At 38.8% G+C, this 27,302-nt stretch overlaps 1 protein-coding gene across 2 annotated transcripts in view; it reads left to right on the plus strand.

Moving 5' to 3' along the window:
- The window catches only part of LOC103126472 (lymphocyte antigen 75), a 196,812-nt gene that overhangs the window by 9,227 nt on the left and 160,283 nt on the right, over nt 1-27,302 (plus strand). For both annotated transcript variants that reach the window (XM_060177870.1, XM_016194421.2), the window contains exons 3-4: nt 2,417-2,587; nt 17,431-17,595. In XM_060177870.1, coding sequence (XP_060033853.1) covers nt 2,417-2,587; nt 17,431-17,595 — 336 coding nt within the window. The remainder of the gene's footprint in view (nt 1-2,416; nt 2,588-17,430; nt 17,596-27,302) is intronic.

Here is a 27,302-nt window from a genome sequence, read left to right on the forward strand (position 1 = left end):
CATTTATTTGTTATTTTGTCTGGAGTTACCTCTCTTCCCTACCCCATATTGTATATATAATGTTTAATGAGAGAAAACTTTCATTGAATAAATTTTATGAGTAAGTTGCTTTTGACTAGCATATAGACATGCATTTACATCATTAAGATGTCTCAATCTCAGTAACACTCTTCACGTCCTGGTTGTTGGTGAGTAGTATAAGCTTTTGGTGGAAGTGTGGCTACAGAACTAGTTCTGTTCTGTTCTGTTTTTTTTATTGCCTCATGTTTATCACTGGGACTCAATGCTTGCACCACTAGTCCAATACTCCCAGTGGTCTTTTTTTTTTTTTTTTTTTTTTTGCCACCAGGGCTGGGGCTCAGTGCCTGCACCATGAATCCACTGCTTCTGGAGGCCATTTTTCCCTTTTGTTACCATGGTTGTTTTATCGTTCTTATGGCTATTATTATCATTGCCATTGATGTCATTGTTGTTGGACAGGACAGAGAGAAATGGAGAGAGGAGGGGAAGACAGAGAGGGTGAGAGAAAATTAGACACCTACAGACCTGCTTCACCGCCTGTGAAGTGACTCCCCTGCAGGTGAGAAGCTAGGGGCTCGAACCAGGTTCCTTACACTGGTCCTTGCGCTTTGTGCCACGTGTGCTTAACCTGCTGCACTACCGCCTGACCCCCCTTTTTTTTTCTTTTTATTTGATAAGTTAGAGAGAAATTGAGGTAAGGGAGAAAGAGAAACACCTTCAGCACTGCTTCACCACTCATGAAACTTCCCTCTGTAGGTGAGGGGTTGGGGTTTAAACCAAGGTCCTTATGCATTGTAATGTATATACTCTACCAGATAGGCAACTGCCCAGCCCCAATAAGAGAGTTTCTTATCTGAAGCCTAACTTTTAGCTATGAAATGGAACTTGAATCCTGAGAAGAGAGTCATTGATGTCACAAATTTTCCATATATGCCAAGGCTTCAAAGTAAAGCACCTATCTTCATTCCTGACATTCCATGTCATTCAAGTTCTGTAAAATTCCTTTTTTAATAAAACTGTTATCAATGTAAATATTTATCACTTCCTCTAGTATTTCTAAGCATATCTGAGGTTTTTATTATTTTTCAGTTCCTCTTTTCTGTACCAGGGAATTAAGAAGGAAAACTAGGAAAACTAGGCCTCCAATTACATAGATCACCAGCTGGTCTTATGATTATCCAGTTAAAGTCGGTTTTTCTGTCATAACTGACATGCCATAACCCTCTCCAAGAATCCACTTGAGATCTGGCATCTCTTCCTCCTATTTCCTCAGAACTCTTAGTTTCAATCTTACCACTAATGTTTGAACAAAAGGGCTCTTTGTTGATTTTGGTTCCAAAGTCTAAAGTCTCTGGCCTACTCTTATTATTTTTTTTCTTAAGATTTATTTATTTTGGTTATGCAAAATACTTTAATGCCTGTGGCTTTGAGGACTCAAGTTCAATCCCCAGCATCAGCATAAATGAGCTCATCAGTGCTGTGGTCTCTCCCGTGCTCTCTGTCTATCTCTCTTTTTTTTTTTTTTTCTGCCATGGGGAGTTGGAGCTCAATGCCAGCTCTACAAATCCTACTCCTGGTGGCCTTTTTTTTCTTTTTCTTTTTCTATTTCTTTTTTTTAATTGGATATGAAAGAGAGAAATTGAGGAGGAGAGTAGGGGCTCAAACACCCAGTTCCTTGCATATGGTAACATGTATGTTTAATCCAGTTTAAATGGGTGTGCCACCACTCAGCCCCACTCTCTCTGTATCTTTCCTTCTATAGCTCTCTGATTAGAAAATAAATACAATATTTTTAAGTATTTATTATTGTAAAAGAGAGGACTGTGCATCACAATTCTGGCATATGTGGTGCTATGGATCAAATCTGGCACTTCATGCATACAAACTCTGTACTCTACAGCTGAGATTATCTTCTTTGCCCAGGTCTATTATAAACTAAAGAGAAAAAATATATAGTGTAGCTTAATTGCAGACAAGGCAATCCAGAAAAAGTTACTCTTGTCACTAAGAGCAATCAGTTGATCCTTAGTTGATCAGACCAGAATCTTTCAGTTCTCCATCACATTGGAATAAATAAAAATTTACATGAAATGTTTCATTTAACCATCATGAACAATTCTGAGATAAATACTATAAATACTAATCAGTAAATAAAGAAACTAAGACTGAGTAGCTTGACCAAAGCAACTCAGTTGGGAAGCAGGGGAGCCAAACATTTAAGTCTCAGCTTGAGCAGCCAGCATTTGTGCTTTCAATTTTCACATTATGCAACCAACCCAAAGACTATATTCTCACAAGTGAAAACAACAATCTTTTTTCAAAGTACTTTCTGAGATTAGTTAACTGAAGTTTATTCATTTTTAAATCTCCTTCTACCATTTCTCCAACCCCACAGAGATATATACCAGAGATGGGAACTCCTATGGTAGACCCTGTGAATTTCCATTCTTGGTCAATGGGATTTGGCATCATGAGTGCATTCTTGATGAAAAGCACAGTAGACCATGGTGTGCTACCACCTTGAATTATGAATATGATCAAAAGTGGGGCATCTGCTTAAAATCAGGTATGTATAAACTAGTATACTTCATACATGGAAAGAATATGGTGGTGTTTTTATGAAACAAAAAAATAGCTCAAGATCACTAAAAAATGACTTCAAGAAATATCCTATATAAAGAATATATAGTTAAAAGAAAGAGAAGTAAGTAGGATTATTGGTTTTTTCTCAGAAGTAGACTAGGAAAGAAACAAGATAGTATAGTGGAAGAAAAAGGAGGGAGACTTTTTGTGCAACACAGGTACCTCAAGGTAGAAGAACATAAGCAATTAAGAACTTCTTTGGGGCTAGGCGATGGTGCACCTGGTTATGCTCACATGTTACAATGTGCACGGACCAGGGTTCAAGCCCCAAGCCCCCACCTGCAGGGGGAAAGCTTCACAAGTGGTGAAATAGTGTTGCAGCTCTCTCTTTCTCTCTCTCTCCTCTCTCTGTTTCTTCCTTCTATCTCTATTTTTCTCATTCTTTACCAAATAATAATAGATAGATTTTTTTTTAATTTAAGAAAGGATTAATTAACAAAACCATAGGGTAGGAGGGGTACAACTCCACACAATTCCCACCACCCAGTCTCCATATCCCATCCCCTCCCCTGATAGCTTTCCCATTCTCTATCCCTCTGGGAGCATGGACCCAGGGTCATTGTGGGTTGCAGAAGGTAGAAGGTCTGGCTTCTGTAATTGCTTCCCCGCTAAACATGGGCGTTGACTGGTCGGTCCATACTCCCAGTCTGCCAATAGATAGATTTTTTTAAAAAGAAAAATTTATCTTTAATAAAGCAATATAAAAAACATTAGTGTTTGTAGAATCTAGGTTATAATAAACTTAAAAATTAATAGAAGCATGAGTTTTATGGAGAAAGAAAAGAACTCAGGTGAGAACAAAAGAGACATATTCTTTTTATTAAATGGCTAACTTGGGTCCTATTTTTTTTTATTTAAGAAAGGATTAATTAACAAAACCATAAGGTAGGAGGGGTATAACTCCACACAATTCCCACCATCCAATCTCCATAACCCACCCCCTCCCCTGATAGCTTTCCCATTCTCTATCCCTCTGGGAGCATGGACCCAGGATCATTGAGGGTTGCAGAAGGTAGAAGGTCTGGCTTCTGTAATTGCTTCCCCACTGAACATGGGCGTTGACTGGTCAAGAGACATATTCTTGGCCCTCTCCAAATAGGTGGGATTATTCTACCTGCAATACTCATATATTGATAACAGCATTTTTCTAATTATTTTTCACTTGAAGCAAGCTATTATATTTTTGTTTGCTAAATAATTCACTTTCTTTAGAGGAGACCAATTCATTGTTCTTTTTTTTTTTTTTTTTTTTTTTTTTGCCTCCATGGTTATTGCTGGGGCTCGATGCCTGCTCAATCCACTGCTCCCAGAGGCCATATTTTTCCTTTTATTGCCCTTGTTTATCGTTGTTGGTATTGCTGTCATTGTTTTTTGGATAGAACAGAGAGAAATCGAAAGAGGAGGGGAAGACAAATAGGAAGAGAGAAAGATAGACACCTGCAGACCTGCTTCACTACTTGTGAGTCAAATCCCTTTCAGGCAGGGAGGCAGGGGCTCAAACTGGGAGGGATCCTTTCTCAGGTCCTTGCACTTCCCTCCATGTGTGCTTAGCCTGCTGTGCCACCACCATCATCCTCTTCTATATATAGCTGAGACACCAATCAGGTGAAAGTTAAAGGACACCATGGTAGCTAAATTGTGATATATAACTATAAAATGTTTTCTAATGTATTGTTGGTCGGAAATATCTATAGAAAAGAAAGTTAAAAGCTCTAGTCTTAAATAATAATAATAGTCAACACTTACAGAATCCTGACAAGTGTCAGTTATTATTTTCTGCATTCAATATCCAGTAGCTTATTCAATCCTAACACAGTTCTATAAAGTGGATACTATTATGTATATGCATTTCACAGATGAGCATGCTGGGGCATGGGGGATAAATCACTTTAGGGTTCAGGAGTTGGGCAGTAGTGCAGCAGGTTAAGCGCAGGTGGTGCAAAGTGCAAGGACCGGCATAAGAATCCGGGTTCGAGCCCCCGGCTTCCCACCTGCAGGGGAGTCATTTCACAGGCGGTGAAGCAGGTCTGCAGGTGTCTATCTTTCTTTCCCCCTCTCTTTCTTCCCCTCCTCTCTCCACTTCTCTCTGTCCTATCCAACAACAACGACATCAACAACAATAATAACTACAACAACGATGGAAACAACAAGGGCAGCAAAAAGGAAAAAAGTCACTTTAGGGTTAAGTCACATAGCTAATAACAATTAGGACAGAAAATCCTATTCTGAAGATCTTCCCTCAGATAACTTCTCTGTCTTCCTCAATCAGTAGCCAGTCTTGTGTGATTAACAATGCTGACTGATAACTAAGGGAAGCTGAGTTTTAAAAAGCAACATTCTAAACCACTTGAAGAAGTCATACAATACCAATGTTTCTCTGACTACAAGATATAACAACCATTTTAGAGTTTGTCAAAGAAAAATGTTCTTGGACTCACTTCCAAAAATTGCCATTCAAAAGATTTGGAGTGGGATCTGCGAAATTCCGGTTTAATAAACTCCCAAGTGATTTTATTTTGGGAGCCACATTTTAAGAATTACTCCTCTAGGTGGTCTAGTCTTTCAATACCTGGAGGTTACTGGAAGCTAAAAAGCCAGTCTTTGCTTCAGCTTTTTCTGATGGCAAGCATAGTTTATTCAAGCAGGTACCAAATTCAAATTCACACTCTAGTATGGATCATGTATTTAAACATAAAAGAGATTTTTTTTTTTTTAAAGGACAGCAGACCCAGATTAAGGAAATGAGCTGTGGAGTTTTATGTACTTTCTAGGATTTCTGACCCTCATTCCTTTTTTTTTAAATTTCTTTATTGGGGGATTAATGTTTTACATTTGACAGTAAGTAGAATAGTTTATACATGCATAATATTCCCAGTTTTCCACATAACAATACAACCCCCACTAGGTCCTCTGCCATCCTGTACTCTCCCCCGCCCCACCCACCCCAGAGTCTTTTACTTTGGTGCAATACACCAATTCCAGTTCACGTTCTACTTGTGTTTTCTCTTCTGATCTTGTTTTTCAACTTCTGTTTAAGAGTAAGATCATCCCATATTCAGCCTTCTGTTTCTGACTTATTTCACTTAACAGGATTTCTTCAAGCTTCATCCAACATGGGATTAAAATGGTGAAATCACCATATTTAATAGCTGAGTAGTATTCCATTGTGTATATATACCTCAACTTGCTAAGCCACGAATTTGCTGCTGGATACTGGGTTTCTTCCAGGTTTTGGCTATTACAAATTGTGCTGCTTGGAACATAGGTATACACAGATCTTTTTGGATGGGTGTGTTGGGTTCCTTGGGATATATCCCCAGCAGCAGCTGTGCTTCTCACCTCTCCTCTCCCGGGTCAACTAGGAATACCAAAGGAGATCACCTGGGAACACAACAAGACAGGACTAGAACAACTTTAGGAACCCACCAAATCACCAGTGAGTGCAAACACGTGTGACTCATGGACAGAGAGGAGCTTAGGGAGATATTAAGTGGCTGGTAACAGTCCAGCAGTTTACCAGTTGAAACACCACCTCCAGTCTGTTTCACCAACAAGAGGACAGCTGAAGGGAGGAGAAGACTTCCCTGAGACTCACCAAATGCAACTGTGAGTCTCCATTGCTACTGCCCTCAGAATCTGGAGCAATGGCAAAGAGGCCCTATGATGACACCAGGGGACAGAGAACTAACAAGGAAACTCAGGAGAAGATCTGTACCTCGGTGGTGGCCTAACAGTATGGCTGTGAAAGTCTCTGCATAACCACTAGATTATCTATGCCCCATCCTGCTTTATCTCTTGGTCAGGAGTCAGTGATTAAGTTAAGGTAAGAAGCCTACTTATAGTTTAAAAGTCCTCAGGCTCCCATAGCCTACAGGGAAGAAAAAGAACAAAAGAGGCTTTTAAGCTGCTGAACTCCAACTCAGGAATTAAAATATTATTGAAACAACTGTCAACTTCCACAACTGTGAACCCTTTAAGTACCTTACTTAGACACAAGTCAATCCAGGCAAGAGTGATCAGTAATTTTAAAAGTACTGAGAGAGGGACCTCATAACATACTATATAAAATGGTTAAACCAATAGGATATATCCCCAGGAGGGGAATTGCAGGTTCATAGGGTAGGTCTATTTCTAGCCTTCTGAAAGATCTCCAGACTGCTCTCCACAGAGGTTGGACCAATTTACATTCCTACCAGCAGTGAAGGAGGGTTCCTCTGACCCCACAACTTCTACAGCATTTCTTGCTGCTACCTTTTCTGATGTATTACATTCTCACAGGAGTGAAGTGGTATCTCACTGTTGTCTTTATTTGCATTTCGCTGACAATCAAAGACTTGGAGATTTTTTTCATGTGTTTCTCGGCCTTTTGGATCTCTTCTGTGGTGAATAGTCTGTCCATGTCCTCTCCCCTTTTTGGATGGGGTCATTTGCTTTCTTGTTGTTGAGTTTGGAAAGCTCTTTATATATTTTGGTGGTTAGCCTCTTGTCTTATGTATGGCTTGTAAAGATCATCTCCCATTCTATGAGGGGTCTCTTTGTTTGGGTATTGGTTTCTTTTGCTGTGCAGAAGTGTTTTAATTTGATGTAGTATCATATGTTTATACTTGCCTTACTCTTCTTTGTAATTGGATTCATTTCATTGAAGATCTCTTTAAAATTTATGTGGAAAAGTGTTCTGCCAATATTTTCCTCTAAGTATCTGATAGTTTCTGGTCCAACATCCAAGTCCTTGATACACTTGGAATTTACTTTTGTGTTTGGTGGACTAAAGTGGTTCAGTTTCATTCTTCTACATGTTTCGATGTATTTATTCCAACACCATTTTTTAAATATTTTATTTATAAAAAGGAAACATTGACAAAACCATAGGAAAAGAGGGGTACAACCCCACATAATTCCCATCCCCTCCCCTGATAGCTTCCCTATTCTTTATTCCTCTGGGAGTATGGACCCAAGGTCATTGTGAGATGCAGAAGGGTGAAGGTCTGGCTTCTGTAATTGCTTCCCCACTTAACATGGTCATTTACTGGTCAATCCATACTCCCAGAATGCCTCTCTCTTTCCCTAGTAGGGTGGGGCTATGGGGAAGCAGAGCTCCAGGACATATTGGTTGGGTTGTCTGTCCAGGGAAATCTGATTGGCATCATGCTAGCATCTGGAACCTGGTGGCTGAAAAGAGAGTTAACAAAGCCAAACAAATTGTTGACCAGTCATGGACCTAGGGGCTGGAATAGTGAAGATGAAGAGTTGGGGGGTCCTCCATTTTATAGATAGCTAGTGGGCATATTTTAGTTATATTCCAAAGGACCTGTGGATTTACTAGTTTTTTTTGTTTTGTTTTTTTGCCTGAGCCTGAAATCTGATATGCAGGTGGATCCTAATTATTGTCTGGGGAGATGATGTCATAGCTGGCAGAAGGACCAAAAACTGGATCAGGGAAGAGAGTAGCTCCCAAATATGGAAAGGTGTATAAATATTGTTGACTGTAAACCCCATAGATTTGATGGGATTAGGAGCCTATGTGACCTCAGCATCCCTGTAGATCTGAGCTCACATTCTGTGGTTATAAGTAGGAACATTCCAAGCTGCCCCAATATCAGGACCCATCTTCCTCAGGTGTAGCATAGAGTATGTTGTCCATCTTCCCTTTGGATGATGGAACATTCTCTACCATTGTTGATCCCAGTTGAGGGCAAGGTCCTATGATGGGGGCCCACAAAGGGGTCTATTGCCAACACCATTTTTTTACATTTATTTATTTTCCCATTTGTTGCCCTTGTTGTTGTTATTGCTGTCATTGTTGTTGGATAGGACAGAGAGAAATAGAGAGGGGAGAAATGGAGAGAGGAGGTGTCTATCTGTATAGAGAAGGGGTGAGAAAGATAGACACCTGCAGATCTGCTTCACCACCTGTGAAGCGGCTCCCCTGCAGGTGAGAGCCGGGGGCTTCAAACCAGGATCTTTATGCCAGTCCTTGGGCTTTGCACCACCTGCACGTAACCTGTTGAGCTACACCTGACTCCCTGCTAACACCATTTGTTGAAGAGACTCTGCTTTCCCCATTTAATAGTCTGGGCACCTTTGTCAGAGATTAGATGTCCGTACCTGTGAGGACTTACTTCTGGGCTCTCGATTCTATTCCACTGGTCAGTGTGTCTATTCATGTTCGAGTACCAAGCAGTTTTGATAACAATGGCTCTATAATACAATCTGATATCTGGGAGTGTGATGCCTCCAATTCTGTTCTTTCTTCTTGCTGGTACTCATGTGGGGTGACTCTCAACCAGGAAGGTAAGCTACCAGTTCTCCCTCGCTAGCTCGAGGGCTCAGCGATATAGACAAGAGACACCAGGGAGCATTCAAACACTCATTTATTGGAAGGTGGGCTTGGGTTTAAGCAAAGAACATTTTTCAAATACGTCAGAAATTATAGGTTTCTTAAAGGTCAGCTTGCCCCTATGGTAGGGGGCTGGTATGACAAGAATTGATACGATACATAAAGGTCAAGACAATTATTCTCCATGATGCAAACAGGCTAATTATCTAAAGGCATTTGAGAGAAGCATAGGGGTTAAACCAGCAGGGTGAGATAGAGAGAAGATAAACAAAGCTTGATGTAAATCAAAGGCCATAAGGAAATAGTATTTTGGGGCACTGTCTGGTGTCGAGGAGGTGTTTGATGGAGTATGTTCTCCTTTGTGATCAAAAATGAGGTGGTCGTGTGAACTCTGGGTGACTATGTGAACTTTGAATGAACCTTAAAGCAGGAAGCCATGTGGCCTGCTGCTAGCAGGGAGAAACTGTGAGATCTCTGTGGGCTTGAGAGTCTAATAAGGGGAAACTGAGTCTAGAAGACTTTTTTCCCCTTTGTTTATCTCTGTGAGAGAGGCTAACAAGGGGGTGTCTTTTCCAGACCTCCAGCCAAGGATGGGGGCAGTTTTCCCTAAGCTCTACCAAGCTTTCACATAGTCCCACATTTTCTCAAGATTGTTTTGTCAATTCTAGGTCTTTTCTGATTCCAGATAAACATGTGTAGCATTTGTTCTATTCTAAAAAATGTGGCTGGGATCTTGAAGGGGATAGCATTAAATCTGTATATGGCTCTATGTAGTATATTCATTTTGATGATGTTAATTCTTCCAACCCATGTACATGGAATATCTTTCCACTTCTTTGTGTCTTTTTAAATTTCCTTGAGTAGTGACTTATAATTTTCAGTATACAAGTCTTTCACTTCTTTAGTTAGGTTTATTCCTAGATATTTTAATGTTTTTGTTGTTATAGTAAAAGGAACTGATTTCTGGATTTCATGTTCTTCTACCTTAGTGTTTGCATAGAGGAATGCCACTGACATTTGTATGTTAATTTTGTAGCCTGACACCTTACTGTATTGCCTGATGATTTCCAAAAGCTTCTTGCTGGATTCTTTGGGTTTTTCTATGTGTACTGTGATGCCATCTGCAAATTGGGAGTGTTTGACTTCTTCTCTTCCACTCTGTATCCCTTTAATTCCTTGCTCCTGCCTGATTGCTATGGCTAGAACTTCTAACACTATGTTGAATAGTAATGGTGATAATGGGCAGTGCTGCGTAGTACCTGATCTGAGGGAAAATGCTTCCAATTTTTCACCATTGAGTATGATCTTGCCTGTAGGTTTGCTGTATATAGACTCCACTGTCTAAAGGAATTTTCCATCTATTCCCATTTTTTGTAGCATTTTGATCACTAAGTGTTGTTGGATTTTGTCAAAGGCTTTCTCTGCATCTATTGATATAACCATGTGGTTTTGGTCTTGCTTTTATTGATGTGGTGGACCATGTTGATTGATTTGCATATATTAAACCAACTTTGCATCCCTGGGATAAACCCCACTTGGTCATAATAAACAATCTTTTTAATATACTGCTGTATCCGGTTGGCTAGAATTTTGTTCAATATTTTAGCATCTGTGTTCATCAGAGTTATTGGTCTGTAGTTTTCTTTTTTGGTTGTGTCCTTATCTCTTTTGGTATCAGAGTGATGTTGGCTTCATAGAAGCTTGAAGGGAGTATTCCAGTGTCTTCAATCTTCTGGAAGACTTTTAGAAGTAGAGGTATTAACTCTTCCTTGTAGGTTTTGTAGAAATCATTTGTAAAACCATCTGGGCCAGGACTTTTATTCTTGGGAAGGTTTTTGATAACTGTTTGAATTTCATTAGCTGTTATGGAATTGTTCATATTATCGAGTTCCTCTTTATTTAATTTTGATAGTTCATAGGTATCTAGGAAATTGTCCATTTCTTTCAAGTTCCCTAGCTCAGAGGCATAGAGTTGTTCATAGAAGCCTTACATGATATATTGAATTTGTGTGGTATCTGTTGTAATATATCCTCTTTCATTTACAATACAGTTCATTTGGGTCTTCACCCTTTTTTTGTTTTGTGAGTCTGGCTAAAGGTTTGTCGATTTTGTTCACTGTTTCAAAGAACCAACATTTACTTTCATTGACCTTTTATATGGTTTTCTTATTTTCAATGTTATTTACTTCTGCCCTCACTTTAGTTATTTCTGTTTTTCTGGTTACTTTAGAATTCCTTTGTTCTTCTTTGAGGTCTTTAAGGTGTGTAATCAGGTTGTTTATTTGTGCTTTTTCTTGTTTCCTAATGTGTTTTTGTATGGCTATGAACTTCCCTCTCAGAATTGCCTTAGCTCTGTAGCTCTGTCCCAAATATTTTGATAGCTTGTGTCTTCATTTCCATTGACCTCTTGAGACATTTTGATTTCTTCCTTTATTTTCTTTTGACCGAATAGTTGTTAAATAGTGTACTGCTGAGCCTCCACATTTTGGGACTATTACTAATCTTTTGTTGATTGTTAAGTGTTACTTTAATTCCACTGTGGTCTGAGAAGATGCTTGGGATGATTTCAATGCTCTTGAATTTGCTGGTGCTGTCTTTGTGGCCTAATATATGCTCTACCCTTGAGAATGACCCATGTGGACTTGAGTGAAATGTGTATTCCCATTTCTTGGGGTGAATGTCTCTGAAAATGTCCAATAGCTCTACTTTATGTATCTGCTCATTTAGCTTCCTCATGTCTTTATTGATTTTCTGCCTGGATGATGTGTCAAGTTGAGAGAATGGGGTGTTGAAGTCCCCTGCTATTACTGTGTTGCTGTTAATATATTGCTGTAGCTCTCTCAGTAGATGTTTAATGTATTTAGATGGCTTCTCAATGGGTGCACAGATGTTAGTAACTGTTAAGTCCTCTTAATTGGCTGATCCTCTGAGCCTTAAGTAGTATCCATCCCTATCTTTTTTTAATTTTAAGTATTTTAAAGTCTATTGTGTCAGATCTGAGAACAGCTGTTCCTGCCCCTTTTTGTGGGCCATTAGCTTGTAAGATAGTTTTCTAACCTTTCACTTTGAGTCTGTGTATGTCTTGTTGATTCAGGTGGGTTTCCTGTAGACACATTGATGGGTTGTGTTTTCTGATCCATCTCCCTACTCTGTGCCTTTTAATAGGTGAATTCATACCATTGACATTTATTGATATCAAAGATAGGAGATATTTTAATGCCATTCTTGTAGATTTTTAGAGTGTTCTGATAGATGGCATATTTATGGTGGTCTGACTGTTATAGGAGACCTTTCAGAACTTCTTTCAGGGAAGGATTGGTGATAGTTGATTCTTTCAACTGTTGCTTGTCTGAGAAGGTTTTTATGCCTCCATCTAGTCTGAAGGACAGTCTAGCAGGATACAGTAGTCTTGGTTGAAAGCCTTTCTCTTTGAGCACTCAATAGATATCTTGGGATTCTCTTCTGGCCTGTAGTATTTGTGTGGAGAAGTCTGCTGATAATCTTAGGGGTTTTCCTCTGTAGGTGACTCTTTGTTTTTCTCTTGCAGCCTTCAGGATCCTTTCTTTATCCTTATTCCTTTTCATTCTAAATGTGATATGTCTTAGTGTCTTTAAGTCTGGGTTAATTCTGTTTGGGACCCTCTGGGCTTCTTGAACCTTTATGCCTTTGGTGTTGTCTAGACTAGAGAACTTCTCAGCTATTGTGTCCTGCAGAATGCTTTCTTTCCCTCACTCTCTTTCTTCCTCTGGTAAGCCAATAATGCGTATATTATTTCTCTTGAAGTCATCCCATAAGTCTCTGTTGTTTTCACTATAGTTAATGTTATCATCACATTATTTGGTAATTGGGTTAACTTTGAAAAGTCCTTTTGTTAGGGTTTGCTGTACAGTACCCAGTATCTTGTATATAGCTGTGCTATTGGTTGCTTCTGATCTACTTGGTCTAGGCTTTTGAGAGAGTCCGCATATCAAATACACAGCCAATATATTAAAAAGACTCAGTCTGTGTTTTAAAAAACTTCGAGACATACAATTAATTTTCCCCCTCTCATATTAATTAACTAGTGATTTATATGACTACATTTTACTAGGAGTGTACATAAACACCATTCCCACGACCAAAAGACTGTGACCCATCCCTCCCACCCACTCCCACCCCCACTGGCCCAGGAAGCTGCATGTCTTACCCTCACCACAGGGTTTTTACTTTGGTGCCATACTTACAATTTGGTCAGATCCTGCTTTTAGTTTCCCTTTCTTAGCTGGATTCTTGTCCTGGTTCATTTCTCCAATATTTCTTCTTGTTGTTTTAACCATCCTATATAGTATGTTCTGAGGTCCCTATCTCAGTACTTTTGAAATTACTGATCACTCTTGCCTGGATTGACTTTTGTCTAAATAAGGTACTTAAAAAGTTCACAGTTGTGGAAATTAACAGTTGTTTCAATATTATTTCAATCCATGAGTTAGAGCACAGTGGTTTTAAAAGCCTCTTTTGTTCTTTTTCTTCCCTGTATGCTATGGTAGCCTGAGGGCTTTGAAACTGTAAGTGGGCTTCTTAGTTTAATCACTCACTCCTGACCAAGAGACAAAGCAGGGTACAGGAGAGATAGCACAGTTGTTATGCAAAGATACTCTCACACTCCAAGGATCCAAAGCTCCAGGCTCAATTCAGCTTCTCTGCCAAGCTGGGCATCAGTGCTGGGCCCTGTACATTTCTAAACAAATCCTGCTCATATCATAGTCTGTAGGTTCTGAGGCAATTATTCACCATGTTCTCATCAGGAGAACAATGTGGATAGGCTCCCACTATACAGCTCCACTGCTAGGCCACCAAGGTGCAGATTTTCTCCTGAGTTTCCTGGTCAGTTCTCTGTTCCCAGATGTCAGCACAGGGCCTCCCCCCTGCTGCTCCAGCCTCTGAGAATAATAGAAATGGAGACTCAGTTGTATTTGGTGAGTCTTAGGGGAGTCCTCTCCTCCCATCAGCAGTCTGTTTTTTGGTAAAACAGACTGGTGGTGGTGCCCCAATTGGTAAACTGCTGGACTGTTGGGATGTTACCAGCTGCTCAGTCTCTCCTTATGCTCCTTTCTGTCAACAAGTTACACGTGTTTGCATCTTGGTAATTTGTGGGTTCCTGAATTTGTTCTAGTCCTGTCTTGTTGCAATCCCAGGTGATCTTCTTTGTTATTCCTAGTTGACCCAGGAAAAGAAAGGAGAGAAACACAGTTGTTGCTGCTGCGTTGCCCCCTCCCTTTTTTTTAAGTGATTAATGTTGATTTAAAAAATTACAAGATACTACTTGTACAACTCCACACCCTTCCCACCATCAGAGTTCTGAATCCCCAGTCTCTCCTTTGTAAGATATATCAGTTCTCCTAAGACTGCAGATATGGGTTAACTATTATTTCTACAACTAGGTGTCTATATTTGTATTATTTGACTTTTTTTTTTTTATTTCTTTTTTTGCATGATCCCATCTTCTCACATACACCTATTACTACATCCAAATGTCCCTCCTTTTTTATTATTATTTTTTATATTTATTTATTTATTTTCCCTTTTGTTGCCCTTATTGTTTTTCATTGTTGTTGTAGTTATTATTGTTGTTACTGATGTCATTGTTGTTGTATAGGACAGAGAGAAATGGAGAGAGGAGGGAAGACAGAGAGGGGGAGATAAAGATAGACACCTGCAGACCCTCCTTTTTTCCTCTTCTCTGTCTGGGTCCTGATGGACTTGGAGATCATCTTCTGCCTATCATTTCTCTCCCACTGATAGTATGGATCAGAATTCTTTTGGGAGTTCAGAAGGTGACAGTTCTGGTTTCTGTAATTGCTTCTCTACTAGGCATGGGCGTTGGTAGGTTTCTATCTTTCTCTAGTAGGATAGGGCTCTGGAGAGTTGAGGTTCTAGGACACATTAGTGAAGTCATCTGCCCAGGGAAGTCAGGATAGAATCATGATAGCAACTTGATGGCTTAAAGGCCATATATAAAGTGGGGCAAAATGATTAATGAACAGGAACCGAAAAGAAGGGACAGAGCAGATAGAATAGGGATGTTAGGGTGGAAGGAAGCTCAGAATTCCATTTTAGGCATGTTCCTAGAGGCCCACAACGATCGTAGTTTTTGCTTAAGTTTGCTAGCTAACATGGAGTTGGATTAAAATATTGTCTGAGAAGATGGTATCAGAGTAGAGAAAGGGGCTGGAAAGTCAGGTTAGGGCTAAAAGTAGCTCCCTTTTTTTTTAAATATCTATGAATATAATTAACTGTTTATCCCATCCACCTGACCCAGGACCCATATATATTTATATTTAGCATAGGCTCCTGTATAAACTTCTGAGTCCCTGTTGGTCTGAGCTCACAATTTATAGCCACAGCTGGAACATTGCAAGCTGTACTCATTTCAGGACCAGTCTTCCTCCACTGGAAGGGCAGGATGACCCCTCAGAGACTGGGGCAGTCCCTACTATAGCTGCTTTATGGTGAGGGCAAAGCCCACAAGATGGCTTATGATACGTTCCTGATCAAAGTGGTGGTGGAGAGTGGGATCCATTAGAGGTCTAGGCCCATTATGTTTGTGTGGAAGTCCAAGGATTCCCTGACTAGGGCCCTAGAGGATGGGGTGGTGTGATATTGACCAAAAAGGTTATTATTAAGTGAGCCAGTCTCTTGCCCTAACCCAAATTTTGTAGTCCTCTCTTTGTCTGATGACCTTAGACTTTCTCCCAGTTGTTTAAGTGTTGTCATTTGTTGTATCCTATCAGAATTAGGCTGATCCTCATTCCCTAGTGTATTTATTCCACCTAATTTGCTACATTAACTGGCATGTGCCTTTGTAATCTTATACTCCTTCAGTCATAGAAGGATTTAAATACTTCCAATAGTTACTTTTTATTGAAGAAGCAAGTGAATTTTATGAGTTTCTCAAACATCAGAACAATTAAACCATGGAAATTATATTTCATAGCAAACATGGTGCTATCTCACTTAAAAAATTCTAGATTTACAAGCATGGGCTTTTTGTTTTTTTGATTTGCAAGTTGTATACTTGCAAATCCATCTATTTTGTTTTCATCAGCCTCCTCTGTTGTTATTTAAACCAATCAAAAGTGATTAAAGAATAGTATGAGCAGGGCTGGGTGGTGGTGCACCTGGTTGAGCGTACATGTTACAATGTGTAGGGACACAGGTTGGAGCCCCCAGTCCCCACCGGGGATAGTGACTATGTGCAGACCTTTGAAATTCCTCCTTGGAGCTTGGGACACAACTAATATGACGTTTATTAGTTTTTGCTTTTATCTTTTCTAGAGGAAACCTAGGAAGTTCTGAGTATATATTTGAACCAGTTGTTTAAGACCTATATTTCTCACACAATGAGAAGTTATATATGCTCTCTAGGTGTCTACTAGAAAAATTGTATATAAGCATGTTTATGTTCCTATACATATATACAAAATATTAAGTAAAACTTGGACTTAGCTTCCCAAGTAAGGTAGTCAATTGCATTAGAAATCTTGGTCATCTAAATATCATGTTATCATGTTTGTGCATACACAGAAAGAGAAATAATAGTTTCATTGTAGGTCATGGGTAAAGTCCTCTGCAGACTGCCACTATTTTCAAGCAAACTTGTTTGCCATCAGCTCAGAGGACTAGCAATGACAGTTAAAAAAAAGAAAACACCTCCTAAAAGGGGGGCCAGGCCATGGTGCAACTGGTTAAGTGCACATAGTACTAAGCTCAAGGACCCATGCAAAGATCTGGGTTCAAGCTTCCCACCTGCAGGGGGCGATGCTTCACAAGCTGCGAAGTAGACCTATCCAATAAAAATGACCCTAGGAGCAGTGGATTCATAGTGCCAGCACTGAGCCCCAGTGAAAACTCTGTGGACAAAAATAATAATAATAATTAATAAAACCCTAAAAGACCTTTAGGCAGAAAACAGACAGGGGCCAAAAGATAGCATTATAATTAATAAGGGTTATACAGGGGACTGGCAGAGAGAAAGAAATTAGAAACTTTAACCAGCACAAGTTATTTTTGGATCCTATGGCTTCAGTTTCTTCATGTAACCAAAAATTCAAAGTATAGTCTAGTGGGCTGGGGAGACAGCATAATGGTTGTGAAAAAGACTTACATGCCTGAGGCTCTGAGGTTCCAGGTTCGATTCAATCCCCAGCACCACAATAAGCCAGAGCTGAGAAAAGTTTTGGTCTTCTTTCTCTGCATATTTCTCTGTATCTCTCTCATTTTAAAAAAAAAACATAACAACATATATACATATATATCCTAGCAATGGCACACTCTGTGTTACCATATCCTAAAAAGATGCAAATGAAGTTTCAGTATTTAAAATATCCTTAAGAATAGGAAACCGTATGCCTTTGGTTTGTGATCCCTAATGGTATCTTTTTACAAACTAGAAATTGGCTGTAAAGATAACTGGGAAGAAAATGAGCAGATTGGAAGTTGCTACCAATTTAACACCCAGGCGGCTCTTTCCTGGAAAGAAGCTTATGTTTCCTGTCAGAATCAAGGAGCTGACTTACTGAGCATCAGCAGTACTGCTGAATTAACTTATCTTAAAGGTATGCTTACTTTGTGTGTGGTAGAGAAAACTGCTGAAATTGTAAAGATGCTGTCTGTCTTCCACTGCTGTTTGGGGTACATATCTTTTTATCTTGTGGCATTTATTCAACAATGAAGCCTACAAGTAAGAAAATATGATATGGAATCCTGTTCTATCCATTGAAAATACATCTTGTGATGGAAACTAAAGAAAATTTAAGTGGGGGTAGATAGCATAATGGTTATTCAAAGAGACTCTCATACCTGAGGCTCCAAAGTCCCTAGTTCAACCCCCCTGCCATATGTCAGAGGTTTAAAAAAAAGAAAGAATAAAAATTGATAGAGTGGCATAGCAAATTAAAGTGTCTAAGTGAAAGAATTTGAAAAAAATAAAAGGTGATCATTAAATTCTTTGAAAAGTGAAAAGTAAATAAAGCAAATGACTGAGTTATACCAAATGACCTCTGTAAAATGCCCTCTCATTTGAGTAAGTAAATGAGGTCCTCAGGGGCAGGGAAAGTTTTAATAATTCTTAAAATGGATTTAATGACATGGATACATGAAGTACACAGAATTTTGTTTTGTTTGTGAGGTGTGGTAATTAAATAATTATTATTTATTATATTAATTATTATGTGAAAACAAGAGTGGAAAATAACCTGTAAAAAGACCTGTGTAACAACCACTCTGACTAAATATACTAACAGTTTATCATATCATTTTTTTATTAAATTCTCCTTCCCCTCCTCCTTTTTCTTTTTTTCCTTTCTCTTCAAAGAAATAAAATGTTAACAGAGCTAAGGTCCCATACCCTCCTCTCAATATCCCTTCAGTGTTTGAAAAGCATATTTTGCAAATACTATATATGTTTGCTTTTTATTATTGTTCTGTTTAAAAATGGTACAAATACTAGCATTTTTACCCATGTGTAAATTTATCCATTGTCAATTGTTGCGTTGTAGTATTGCTTTATACAAATAATAGTTTGCCCATTCTCCTATTAAGAAGGTTGGTTTTTTGTTGTTTGTTTCATTTTTGTTTCTTTAGTTGTTGTTTTTTTCTGCTTTATTGCAACCATCTCTGAAAGAAACTTCTTTGCTTATGCATCATCTTGCAGAGCTGCCTAACAGTTTTTGTAGAGTAGGAAGTATTGAGTCACAGGATAAGCTGAAATTCAGTGCTAATCAAAATTTTCAAATTGCTTTCCCAAGTAGTTCTATCAGTTTACACCTTTACTTTACACCTTTACTGGGACTTGGTGCTATCAGACCAAGTTAATTGGTTAATTGGTTGCTATCATGAGTATGAAGTGATATTTCATTTTTATTTTGCATTTCCCTGGTAATTAATAAGGCTTACATCCTTTACCTTTTAGACATTGAGCTTTGCCCCTTGAAATTTGACAACTCACATCCTTTGCCTCTTTTCTATTATGTTTGTCAGTTTACTGATTTCTTATAGTACTTTATATATTCAGGATATTAATCTTTTTGTAGGATTATAATTATCTTCCTAGTCTTTGGTTTCTCAGTTTATTTTTTTTTTGCTGTATATTATTTTTAAACATATACATTCTAATTTGATCAAGCTTATCAATCATTTCCTTAATACTTGTGCTTATTTATATTATTTAGCAACTCCTCCTTTAACAATAAGACATACTTTCATGACTTCTGCTAAAAGCTTCTAAGTGTGCCTTTCATACTTACATCCTTAATCAATCTGGAATGTAATTTATAGAGGTGGGGATCTAATTTATATTAACCTACGTAGATAGGTCAAGCACTTTCAATTTTATATCTCCCCCTCTGGTTTGTTATGCTACCTCTAATAAGTATAAACTCTTGTATGTGAATTGTTTCTAGGCTTGCCATTCTGTTTCTTTGGTTTACTTGTCTATCTTCATATCTATTTCACACTGTTTTGGTTACTTAGCCTTACATAGTTGGACTTATTTTCTATGTGAGCAAATATGCCTTTTTCTTTATTGCCTGGACATTTTTTCAACTTATTCTTTCATATAAGTTAAGGGATCATCTTGTTAATATTAATTTAAAATTTTATTAAGACTACAGTTGCATCAAATATAGATTAATCAGTGTGTCATTAACAAGCACTACATTAATATCTACTTCCATGAAAATTAGACATCTTTCTATTTAAAGTTAGCTTCATGTGCTCAATAAAATTCTATAACTTATTCCACTAGAATTTTGTATTTCTTTCACTAGCAAGTTTATAAGCAAAGCTTACATAATGCTTTCAAAAATTCAGAAACCTGGTGGTAATGCAGTAGCAGCGGGTTAAGTGAAAATGGCGGGAAGCACATAGACCAGTGGAAGGATCCCAGTTTGAGCCACTGGCTCCCAACCTGCAGGGGGGTTGCTTCACAGGTGGTGAAGCAAGTCTACAGGTGACTGTTTTTCTCTATCTCCCTTTTCCATTTCAATTTCTCTCTCCTCTATCAAAAAAGAGAGAGAGACAACCACCAGGAACAATGGATTTGTGATGCAGGCACCCATCCCCAGCAATAGCCCTGGTGGCAATAAATAAATAAATAAATAAATAAATATTTAAAATCTTATAAGAACTATTAATAGAAGCAGTTCTGAATCTGGGGGAGTTGTGAGAAGTGGATGTTTGTCAACAGTAACTCAATGCATGAAGAAGATTGAGGGGTTAAGGGATTGCCTAAGATAGCAGACTGCCTGTTTATGTTATAATGCTCAGGTTTTGTTTTGTTTATATGAAGGAATTTACAACCCACTTATTTATACTGCAAAACTTAAACTTATCTCTTTGCAAATCTAGCCTGGTGTTTTCTCACTCCATATGCAGATGTCAAGAGAAAGGAAGCAATAAGTCCACTTCTAAGAATGTGAAGACAAGCCACTATATATAGATATAGCCCTCTGTCTGTAGAAGTTAGTGTCTGTAAGGCACAAAGCTGTTTCATCTTTCTCTCTTTGTATGCTCCCAAATCCCATCTCATTTTGATCCAGTGTGCAGTGCCTTTCAATTCAGCCCTGAAGTCGTGACAGAAAGAAATATTCCCACTTCAACACTTTTCTTTGCAGCCCTAAAAATTGCTTAATTAATTTTAAAAGATTACTAAATGCTTTCCACACACTATTTAACTCCATCTAAGACCCCATGAGGTAGATATTTTTCCTTTTTTAAAATGGGGGGGCATTAATGGCTTACAGTAAGTATAGTTGTTGATGCATGTGTAAAGTTTCTTAATTTTCTACAAAACACTCTCCCCACCAGCCTAGATCTTCCTCAACCATGTTGCACCAGGACCTGATTGCTTCCTCCTTTCCTCCTTCCCCCCCTCCCCAGAGCCCTTTGCTTTGGTGCAATATGCCAAACCCAGTCCAAGTTCTACTTTGTGTTTCCCCTTTTTGTTCTTACTTATCAACTTCTGTCCATGAATAAGATCATCCTAAATTTATCCTTCATGAGATAGATATTATTAATATGCTCATCTTGTAGGTGAGTGTGAGGTTTGGAGGAGAAATAATTTTTTTGCAGACATTGAAGGGTCTCATGGGTTGTTTTTCATTTAGCATAAAGCTATAAACATCATCACTGTATGCTAAATCAAACACCTATTGACTAAGTAATTTAAATAAATCCTGCCACACAATTTTATAATAATCATAATCATTTGGTAAATACTATGAGCAAGGTCTTAATATATGTCTAGATAAATTAAATAATTTAATCATCATGACAACTACATAGACAAGTATATATATATGTGTGTGTGTGTGTATATATGTGTGTGTGTGTGTGTGTGTGTATATATATACATTTACAGAAAAGAAAACCTTTGTGCCCTGGAGGTAGCCCACAGTGCAGACTTGCATGTATGAGGGTCCAAGTTCAATTAATGCAGTGATGTTCTGGTTTGTTTTCTCTCTCTCACTCTCCCTTTCTAAAAATTTCTCTCTCTCTCTAAAAATAAATCTAAGAAAGAAAGAGAGGGAGGGAGGGAGGGAGGGAGGGAAGGAAGGAAGGAAGGAAGGAAGGAAGGAAGGAAGGAAGGAAGGAAGCAAGCTAAAAATATGGGTATAACCTAGTAAGGAGTAGAGGACAATTGGATGTTTTAGCATGTTATCTCTTTAGCATGTTATGAGCTATTAAAAATTATATATAAAGAAATCTTACAGGCGGGGGAGACAGCATAATGGTTACACAAACAGACTCTCATGCCTGAGGCTCCTAAGTCCCAGGTTCAATCCCCCGCACCACCATAAACCTGAGCTGAGCAGTGCTCTGGTGTTTCTCTCTCTCTCTCTCTGCATCTCTCTCAAAAATAAAATTAAGGAAAAAAAAGAAATCTTACAACATTTATTCCTTCAAATTCATTATTGATTCTTTGGTAGGATGTTGATAGTCATATTCCTCCTTCATTGAAATTGTTACTTTCTAAATGTCAGCATTTCTAGGAGACTTAATTTTATTGGAATTTTCCACTCTCAACAATATTTTTGTAAAGTTGCAGTGAAATCTGAAATAGAATTTCATTGTCAAACACTAGTATTATTTGACAGATTTCCATTCCAGAAGTCTGACTATTCAAGTTCCAAATGACAGACAAAAAGGATAAAACTGTAGGAAAGGGAGTTTAGGGGGAAAGGCATGACAATAGACTAGCAGAGCCTAAAGATAAAAAGAAATAAAGGGGAAGTAATAAAAAAAAAGTTAGGGCCTCTAGAAATATGTATTTTGATACACAAACCCTAAATCTGGTACTCTTAGCTGTTGGATATATTGGGCACTTTTATTTAGTTAGTTTTATTAGAACACTTCTAAGTTCTGGTTTATGGAGGTACTGGAGACTGATGGACGTCAGAGCCTCAGGCATGAAAGCCATTTGCATAGCTATTATGCTATCTATCCCACCCCAAAGCCATCTAATTCTTATGGTGTTTAAAGGAAACCACAAAAAAAAAAAATGACCAAAAAAAAAAAAAACAGGCCAAGGGAACAAAACATTAACAAAAAATATGTAAATTATTAATGTGCAAATTGGTTTCTGTTTTGAGTATAGCTGTAAGTTTAACTGTGATTGTTGGTCCCCTAAGGCCCAAGAAGCTATATTTGAACATCTGAAACTAAAGAGTATTTAAATCTGCAGAATTTCTTAAAACTTATATTAACATTAAATGTTCCTTCACTAAAAACTACTATTTGTAACAATTGGGCTAGGAGCTGTATAGGCATACAAGTAAATTAGTGCTTGATTTAGTCAGGGAAATAAAAGTTGTACACATGAAGAATAGAATAAAAAAAATAGGCGCACAAGGCACAAAGTGCAAGGACCAGTGGAAGGTTCCCGGTTCGAGCCCCCAGCTCCCCACCTGCAGGGGGTCACTTCACAGGCAGTGAAGCAGGTCTGCAGGTGTCTTTCTCTCCCTCTCTCTGTCCACCCCTTCTCTCTTGATTTCTCTCTATCCTATCCAACAACAATGACAGCAGTAACAACAACAACAATAACAACAACAACAAGAACAACAACAACAATGAAAAGCAATAAGGGCAACAAAAGGGAAAAAAATAACCTCCAGGAGCAGTGGATTCCTAATGCAGGCACCAGAGTCCCAGCAATAACCCTGGAGGCAAAAAACAAACAAAGAATAAATAAATGCTATTCCCAAACAACCTCTGGGTGTGGGATTTGTGCTTGGGTGAATCAAGGGAAAAAAAAAAAAAGCAGAAGAGCAGAAGCAGCCCCTTGAAGGCCTTATATGTCTAAAAGATCATTTTACTTTTTGCCTGCCATGTACTTATTTCAGTTTGTTTCATTTTATTAACATGGCTAGATTATTTTATTTCTTTATACTCATCAGATTCTCTTTGCAAGTTTCATTTCTTACATTCTGGCCTTTGCAGTGGATCTTTATTCATAGAGTCACCCCAGAAACCAAAAGAGGGTCAAATGGATCCCTGAGTACAAACAACATTCTCCATTCTTCCTAATTTGCCTCTACCCTGAGAAGCTAATAACTGCACCATTTTATCAGATGCCCCCAGGCTGAACACTTCTAGTTCAGAACCCATGGTATATTTGGCCTTTCTTGTCTGTTAAAAGATCTTTTCTAATTCATCATATTTACATGACCTTAAATAAATCCTGTACTCACTCTCTCATTATAGGAGAAGAGGGTGATATATATAAATCTGATTAAACAGATATCTGCAGGACAGTCAAGAAATATCAGATTTGTCCATTTGAATAGGCATGGGAATTTATGTTGGCAATTATCTCTCTCTTTTATTTATGTTTTACCCCAGGACTTAAGGTCTCCTTACATGTATGACTCTCCCAGTACAGATCCTTAGGAGACCTTTTGATCTCCCCTTTTTTTTTTAAATATTTATTTTATTTATTTATTCCCTTTTGTTGCCCTTGTTGTTTTATTGTTGTAGTCGTTGTTGGATAGGACAGAGAGAAATGGAGAGAGGAGGGGAAGACAGAGAGGAGGAGAGAAAGATAGACACCTGCAGACCTGCTTCACCGACTGTGAAGCTACTCCCCTGCAGGTGGGGAGCCGGGGTTCGAACCAGGATCCTTATGCCGGTCCTTGTGCTTTGCGCCACCTGCGCTTAACCCGCTGCGCTACAGCCCGACTCCCTTGATCTCCCCTTTTAACTTCAAGTAGAAGGGGAAAGAGACAGGAGGACAGTACTGTTCTATCATTCACAAAGCTTGCCCTGGTGCCAGCATGGTGCTTTCTTGTCATATCGGGCTCAAACCAAGGTCTTTGTGCATGGTAAAGTATGCGCTCTACTGGGTAAGCTATTTGCTAGCCCCCAATTGTTAGTTTCTTAATAACAAAAATAAAGAAAAAGTTTTAAATTTGTCGACTTTTTTCCTAAACTGTCTGTAGAAAAAATGTCCAGCTCCAGATTTTCCAGGACATTTAAGAAATCCCTGCTCTTCATATTTGTCTCACCATGACATTTAATTTCTTTTCATTTCCTAGTTGTACTCACCTGACATAAGCTATATATAGAACATTTGGATTTTCCAATGCCGTCATAATTTTTAATTCTGTTATTTTAGTAAAGTACCTTTGAGATGTATATTTGCCATGCATGATAAGTGATATTATCATTCAGAGTGGGCAGTATTATTGTGTGTACTTTCTACTGTGAGACAGCTAAAAGGGTTTCCTAGATAGAGCATATTGAGATTCAGATGGGAAGAATTAGTCCTCCTTAGTATTACTAGTGGTAGAAGTGGTGTGAAGACACCTCTCATGGGGAGATAAGTAATTGTACTCATGTGACAACTTTCTTATAAATAAAACATTGTTCTCCTTTAAAAAGTAGATTAAGTTCTCAAGGATTTTGTGTACAGTGCTAGCAGCCCTTTCTTATACCAGCAAGGTGGGCAAATAGGATAAATCTGGAGTCCCTTCAGCATTCTCAAGCAATATAGCCAAATAGCCCTTTCACTTTCTTAGTAGAATATCCTTACTTTTTTTTTTTCTGAAGAAAAGTGAGCCATTAATTGCTCTCCCATTTACTTAAAAACACATCTTTCCAACTTATTCAAGTTTAACTTCTTTCCCCAACACTTTATATTCACACCAGCTGTTTCCTTTATCTCTGTTTCCATTGACTCCCAACTTCTGCCATATTATCTTTCTTTTTTTATTTAAGAAAGGAGACATTAACAAAACCATAGGAAGAGGGGTACAGTTCCACACAATTCCCACCACCCAATCTCCATATCCCACCCCCTCCCCTTCCCATTCTCTATCCCTCTGGGAGTATGGACCGAGGGTCATTGTAGGTTGCAGAAGGTGGAAGGTCTGGCTTCTATAATTGCTTCCCCAATGAACATGGGCGTTGACTGGTCCATCCATACTCCCAGTCTGCCTCTGTCTTTCCCTAGTAGGGTGGGGCTCTGCCAGTCCCTGGTCAGGGCGCCACTATGCTGGGCTGGCTTTGCGGGCAGGAGACAGACGACCAGGGACTCATGGCTGAGTGGTACGCAGATCAGTCTTTATTCATGCAGAACGCAGCACAATCTAAGCCATCTAAAACTAAACTAAACTAAAATCACAATCCTGTCCTTATATATATACTTGCCAAGTAGGGTGTAAACAGGATGTGACATAGAGAGGGTGGAGTGAAAAGTGACTGGTACAAATCAGGTATACTACAAGAGGGGGCAGAGCAAAAAGACATCATGAACCAGTGGGGATTAAACCAATGTCCTGCAGGCAGGGTAGTGCTTAGTTAACAGTGGTTATGTAACTAGAATACAGTGTTAAGCAGGGGGATTAAACCTATGAAACAGAAGGGGTTTTTAGAAGCAGACTTAGAAGCATACCAACAGGGCTCTGGGGAAGTGGAGCTCCAGTACACATTGATGGGGTCATCTGTCCAGGGAAGTCTGGTCAGCATCTCACTGGCATCCGGAACCTGGTGGCTGAAAAGAGAGTTAACATACAAAGCCAAATTGTTGAACAATCATGGACCTAAAGACTGGAACAGTGCAGATGAAGTGTTGCGAGTTATTCCCTGCAGGCTCTTTTGTACTTCAGCTTTCAGGTATATATTTTTCCCTACCTTATGGGCACGTGTGAACATTGCTCTATCTCAGGGGACCTGGACTATATCTAGGTTTGGGTACTTTATTGGGGAGTGGAACACCTGGAATGGAATTAGAGAATACTATGAAAGGAAAGGTCTCACCCGAGTGATGAAGCTGAAGGGTTGTCATTCCACACCTGAAGTCTCTGGTCACAGTCTGAAGTGAAGCATGCTGGGGTGGCACTCATTGCATTGATTGGGTTGCGATCCGCAGATGCAATATTATTTGATTTGAATTGAGAGAAGCATGCAGGAAAGTGGGCCCCACCCTAAAGTTCCAGGACTGGGGGAAATATAGACTCTATAGTGGAAATGTGAGGTTCCTGTTGTCTTAGGGTTCAAGAAGACAATGGATAGTTATTGTTATCATCACATTATTTGGTGATTGGGTTAACTTTGAAAAGTCCCTTTGATAGGGTTTGGGGTATAATACCCAGCATCTTGTATATAGCTGTGCTATCGGTTGCTTCTGTTCTCCCTGGTCTAGGCTTTTGAGAGAGTCAACATATCAAAGACAGCCTATGTATTAATAAGACTCAGTCTGTGTTTTAAGAAGTTCTAGACATGTGATCAATTTTTCCCCTCTCATATTAATTAAATAGTGGTTTGTATGTCTACAATTTAATAGGAGTGTACATAAACACCATTCCCACCACCAAAAGACTGTGTCCCATCCCAATCACCCCTCCCAGTCCCCACCCCCTCACTGTGCCAGGAAGCCCAATGGTCACCCTCCCCTTCACCACAGGGTTTTTACTTTGGTGACCTGCTCTTTTTTTTAAGTATTTTATTTTCGAGAGAGATGCAGAGAGAGAAAGACACAGAGAAAAACACCAGAGCAGTGCACAGCTCTGGCTTATTGTGGTGATGGGAATTGAACCTGGGAATTCAGAGCCTCAGGCATAAGAGTCTCTTTGCTTAACCATTATGCTATCTACCCCCTCCCTGACTTCTGCCATTTTAAAAAGTCGCATTTATATATAATATATAACAGATACATCTGCATGTATGTAATTATGTACTCCTGTTCATGTCATAAATGCTGACATCTGGATTGCTGCTCTTAGTTTCTTATATCTTTGTTGCTATTTCTGCTTTACCCTGGGGAGCA

This window comes from Erinaceus europaeus, chromosome 18 (assembly GCF_950295315.1).
Source record: "Erinaceus europaeus chromosome 18, mEriEur2.1, whole genome shotgun sequence".
Taxonomy (NCBI): Eukaryota; Metazoa; Chordata; class Mammalia; order Eulipotyphla; family Erinaceidae; genus Erinaceus; species Erinaceus europaeus.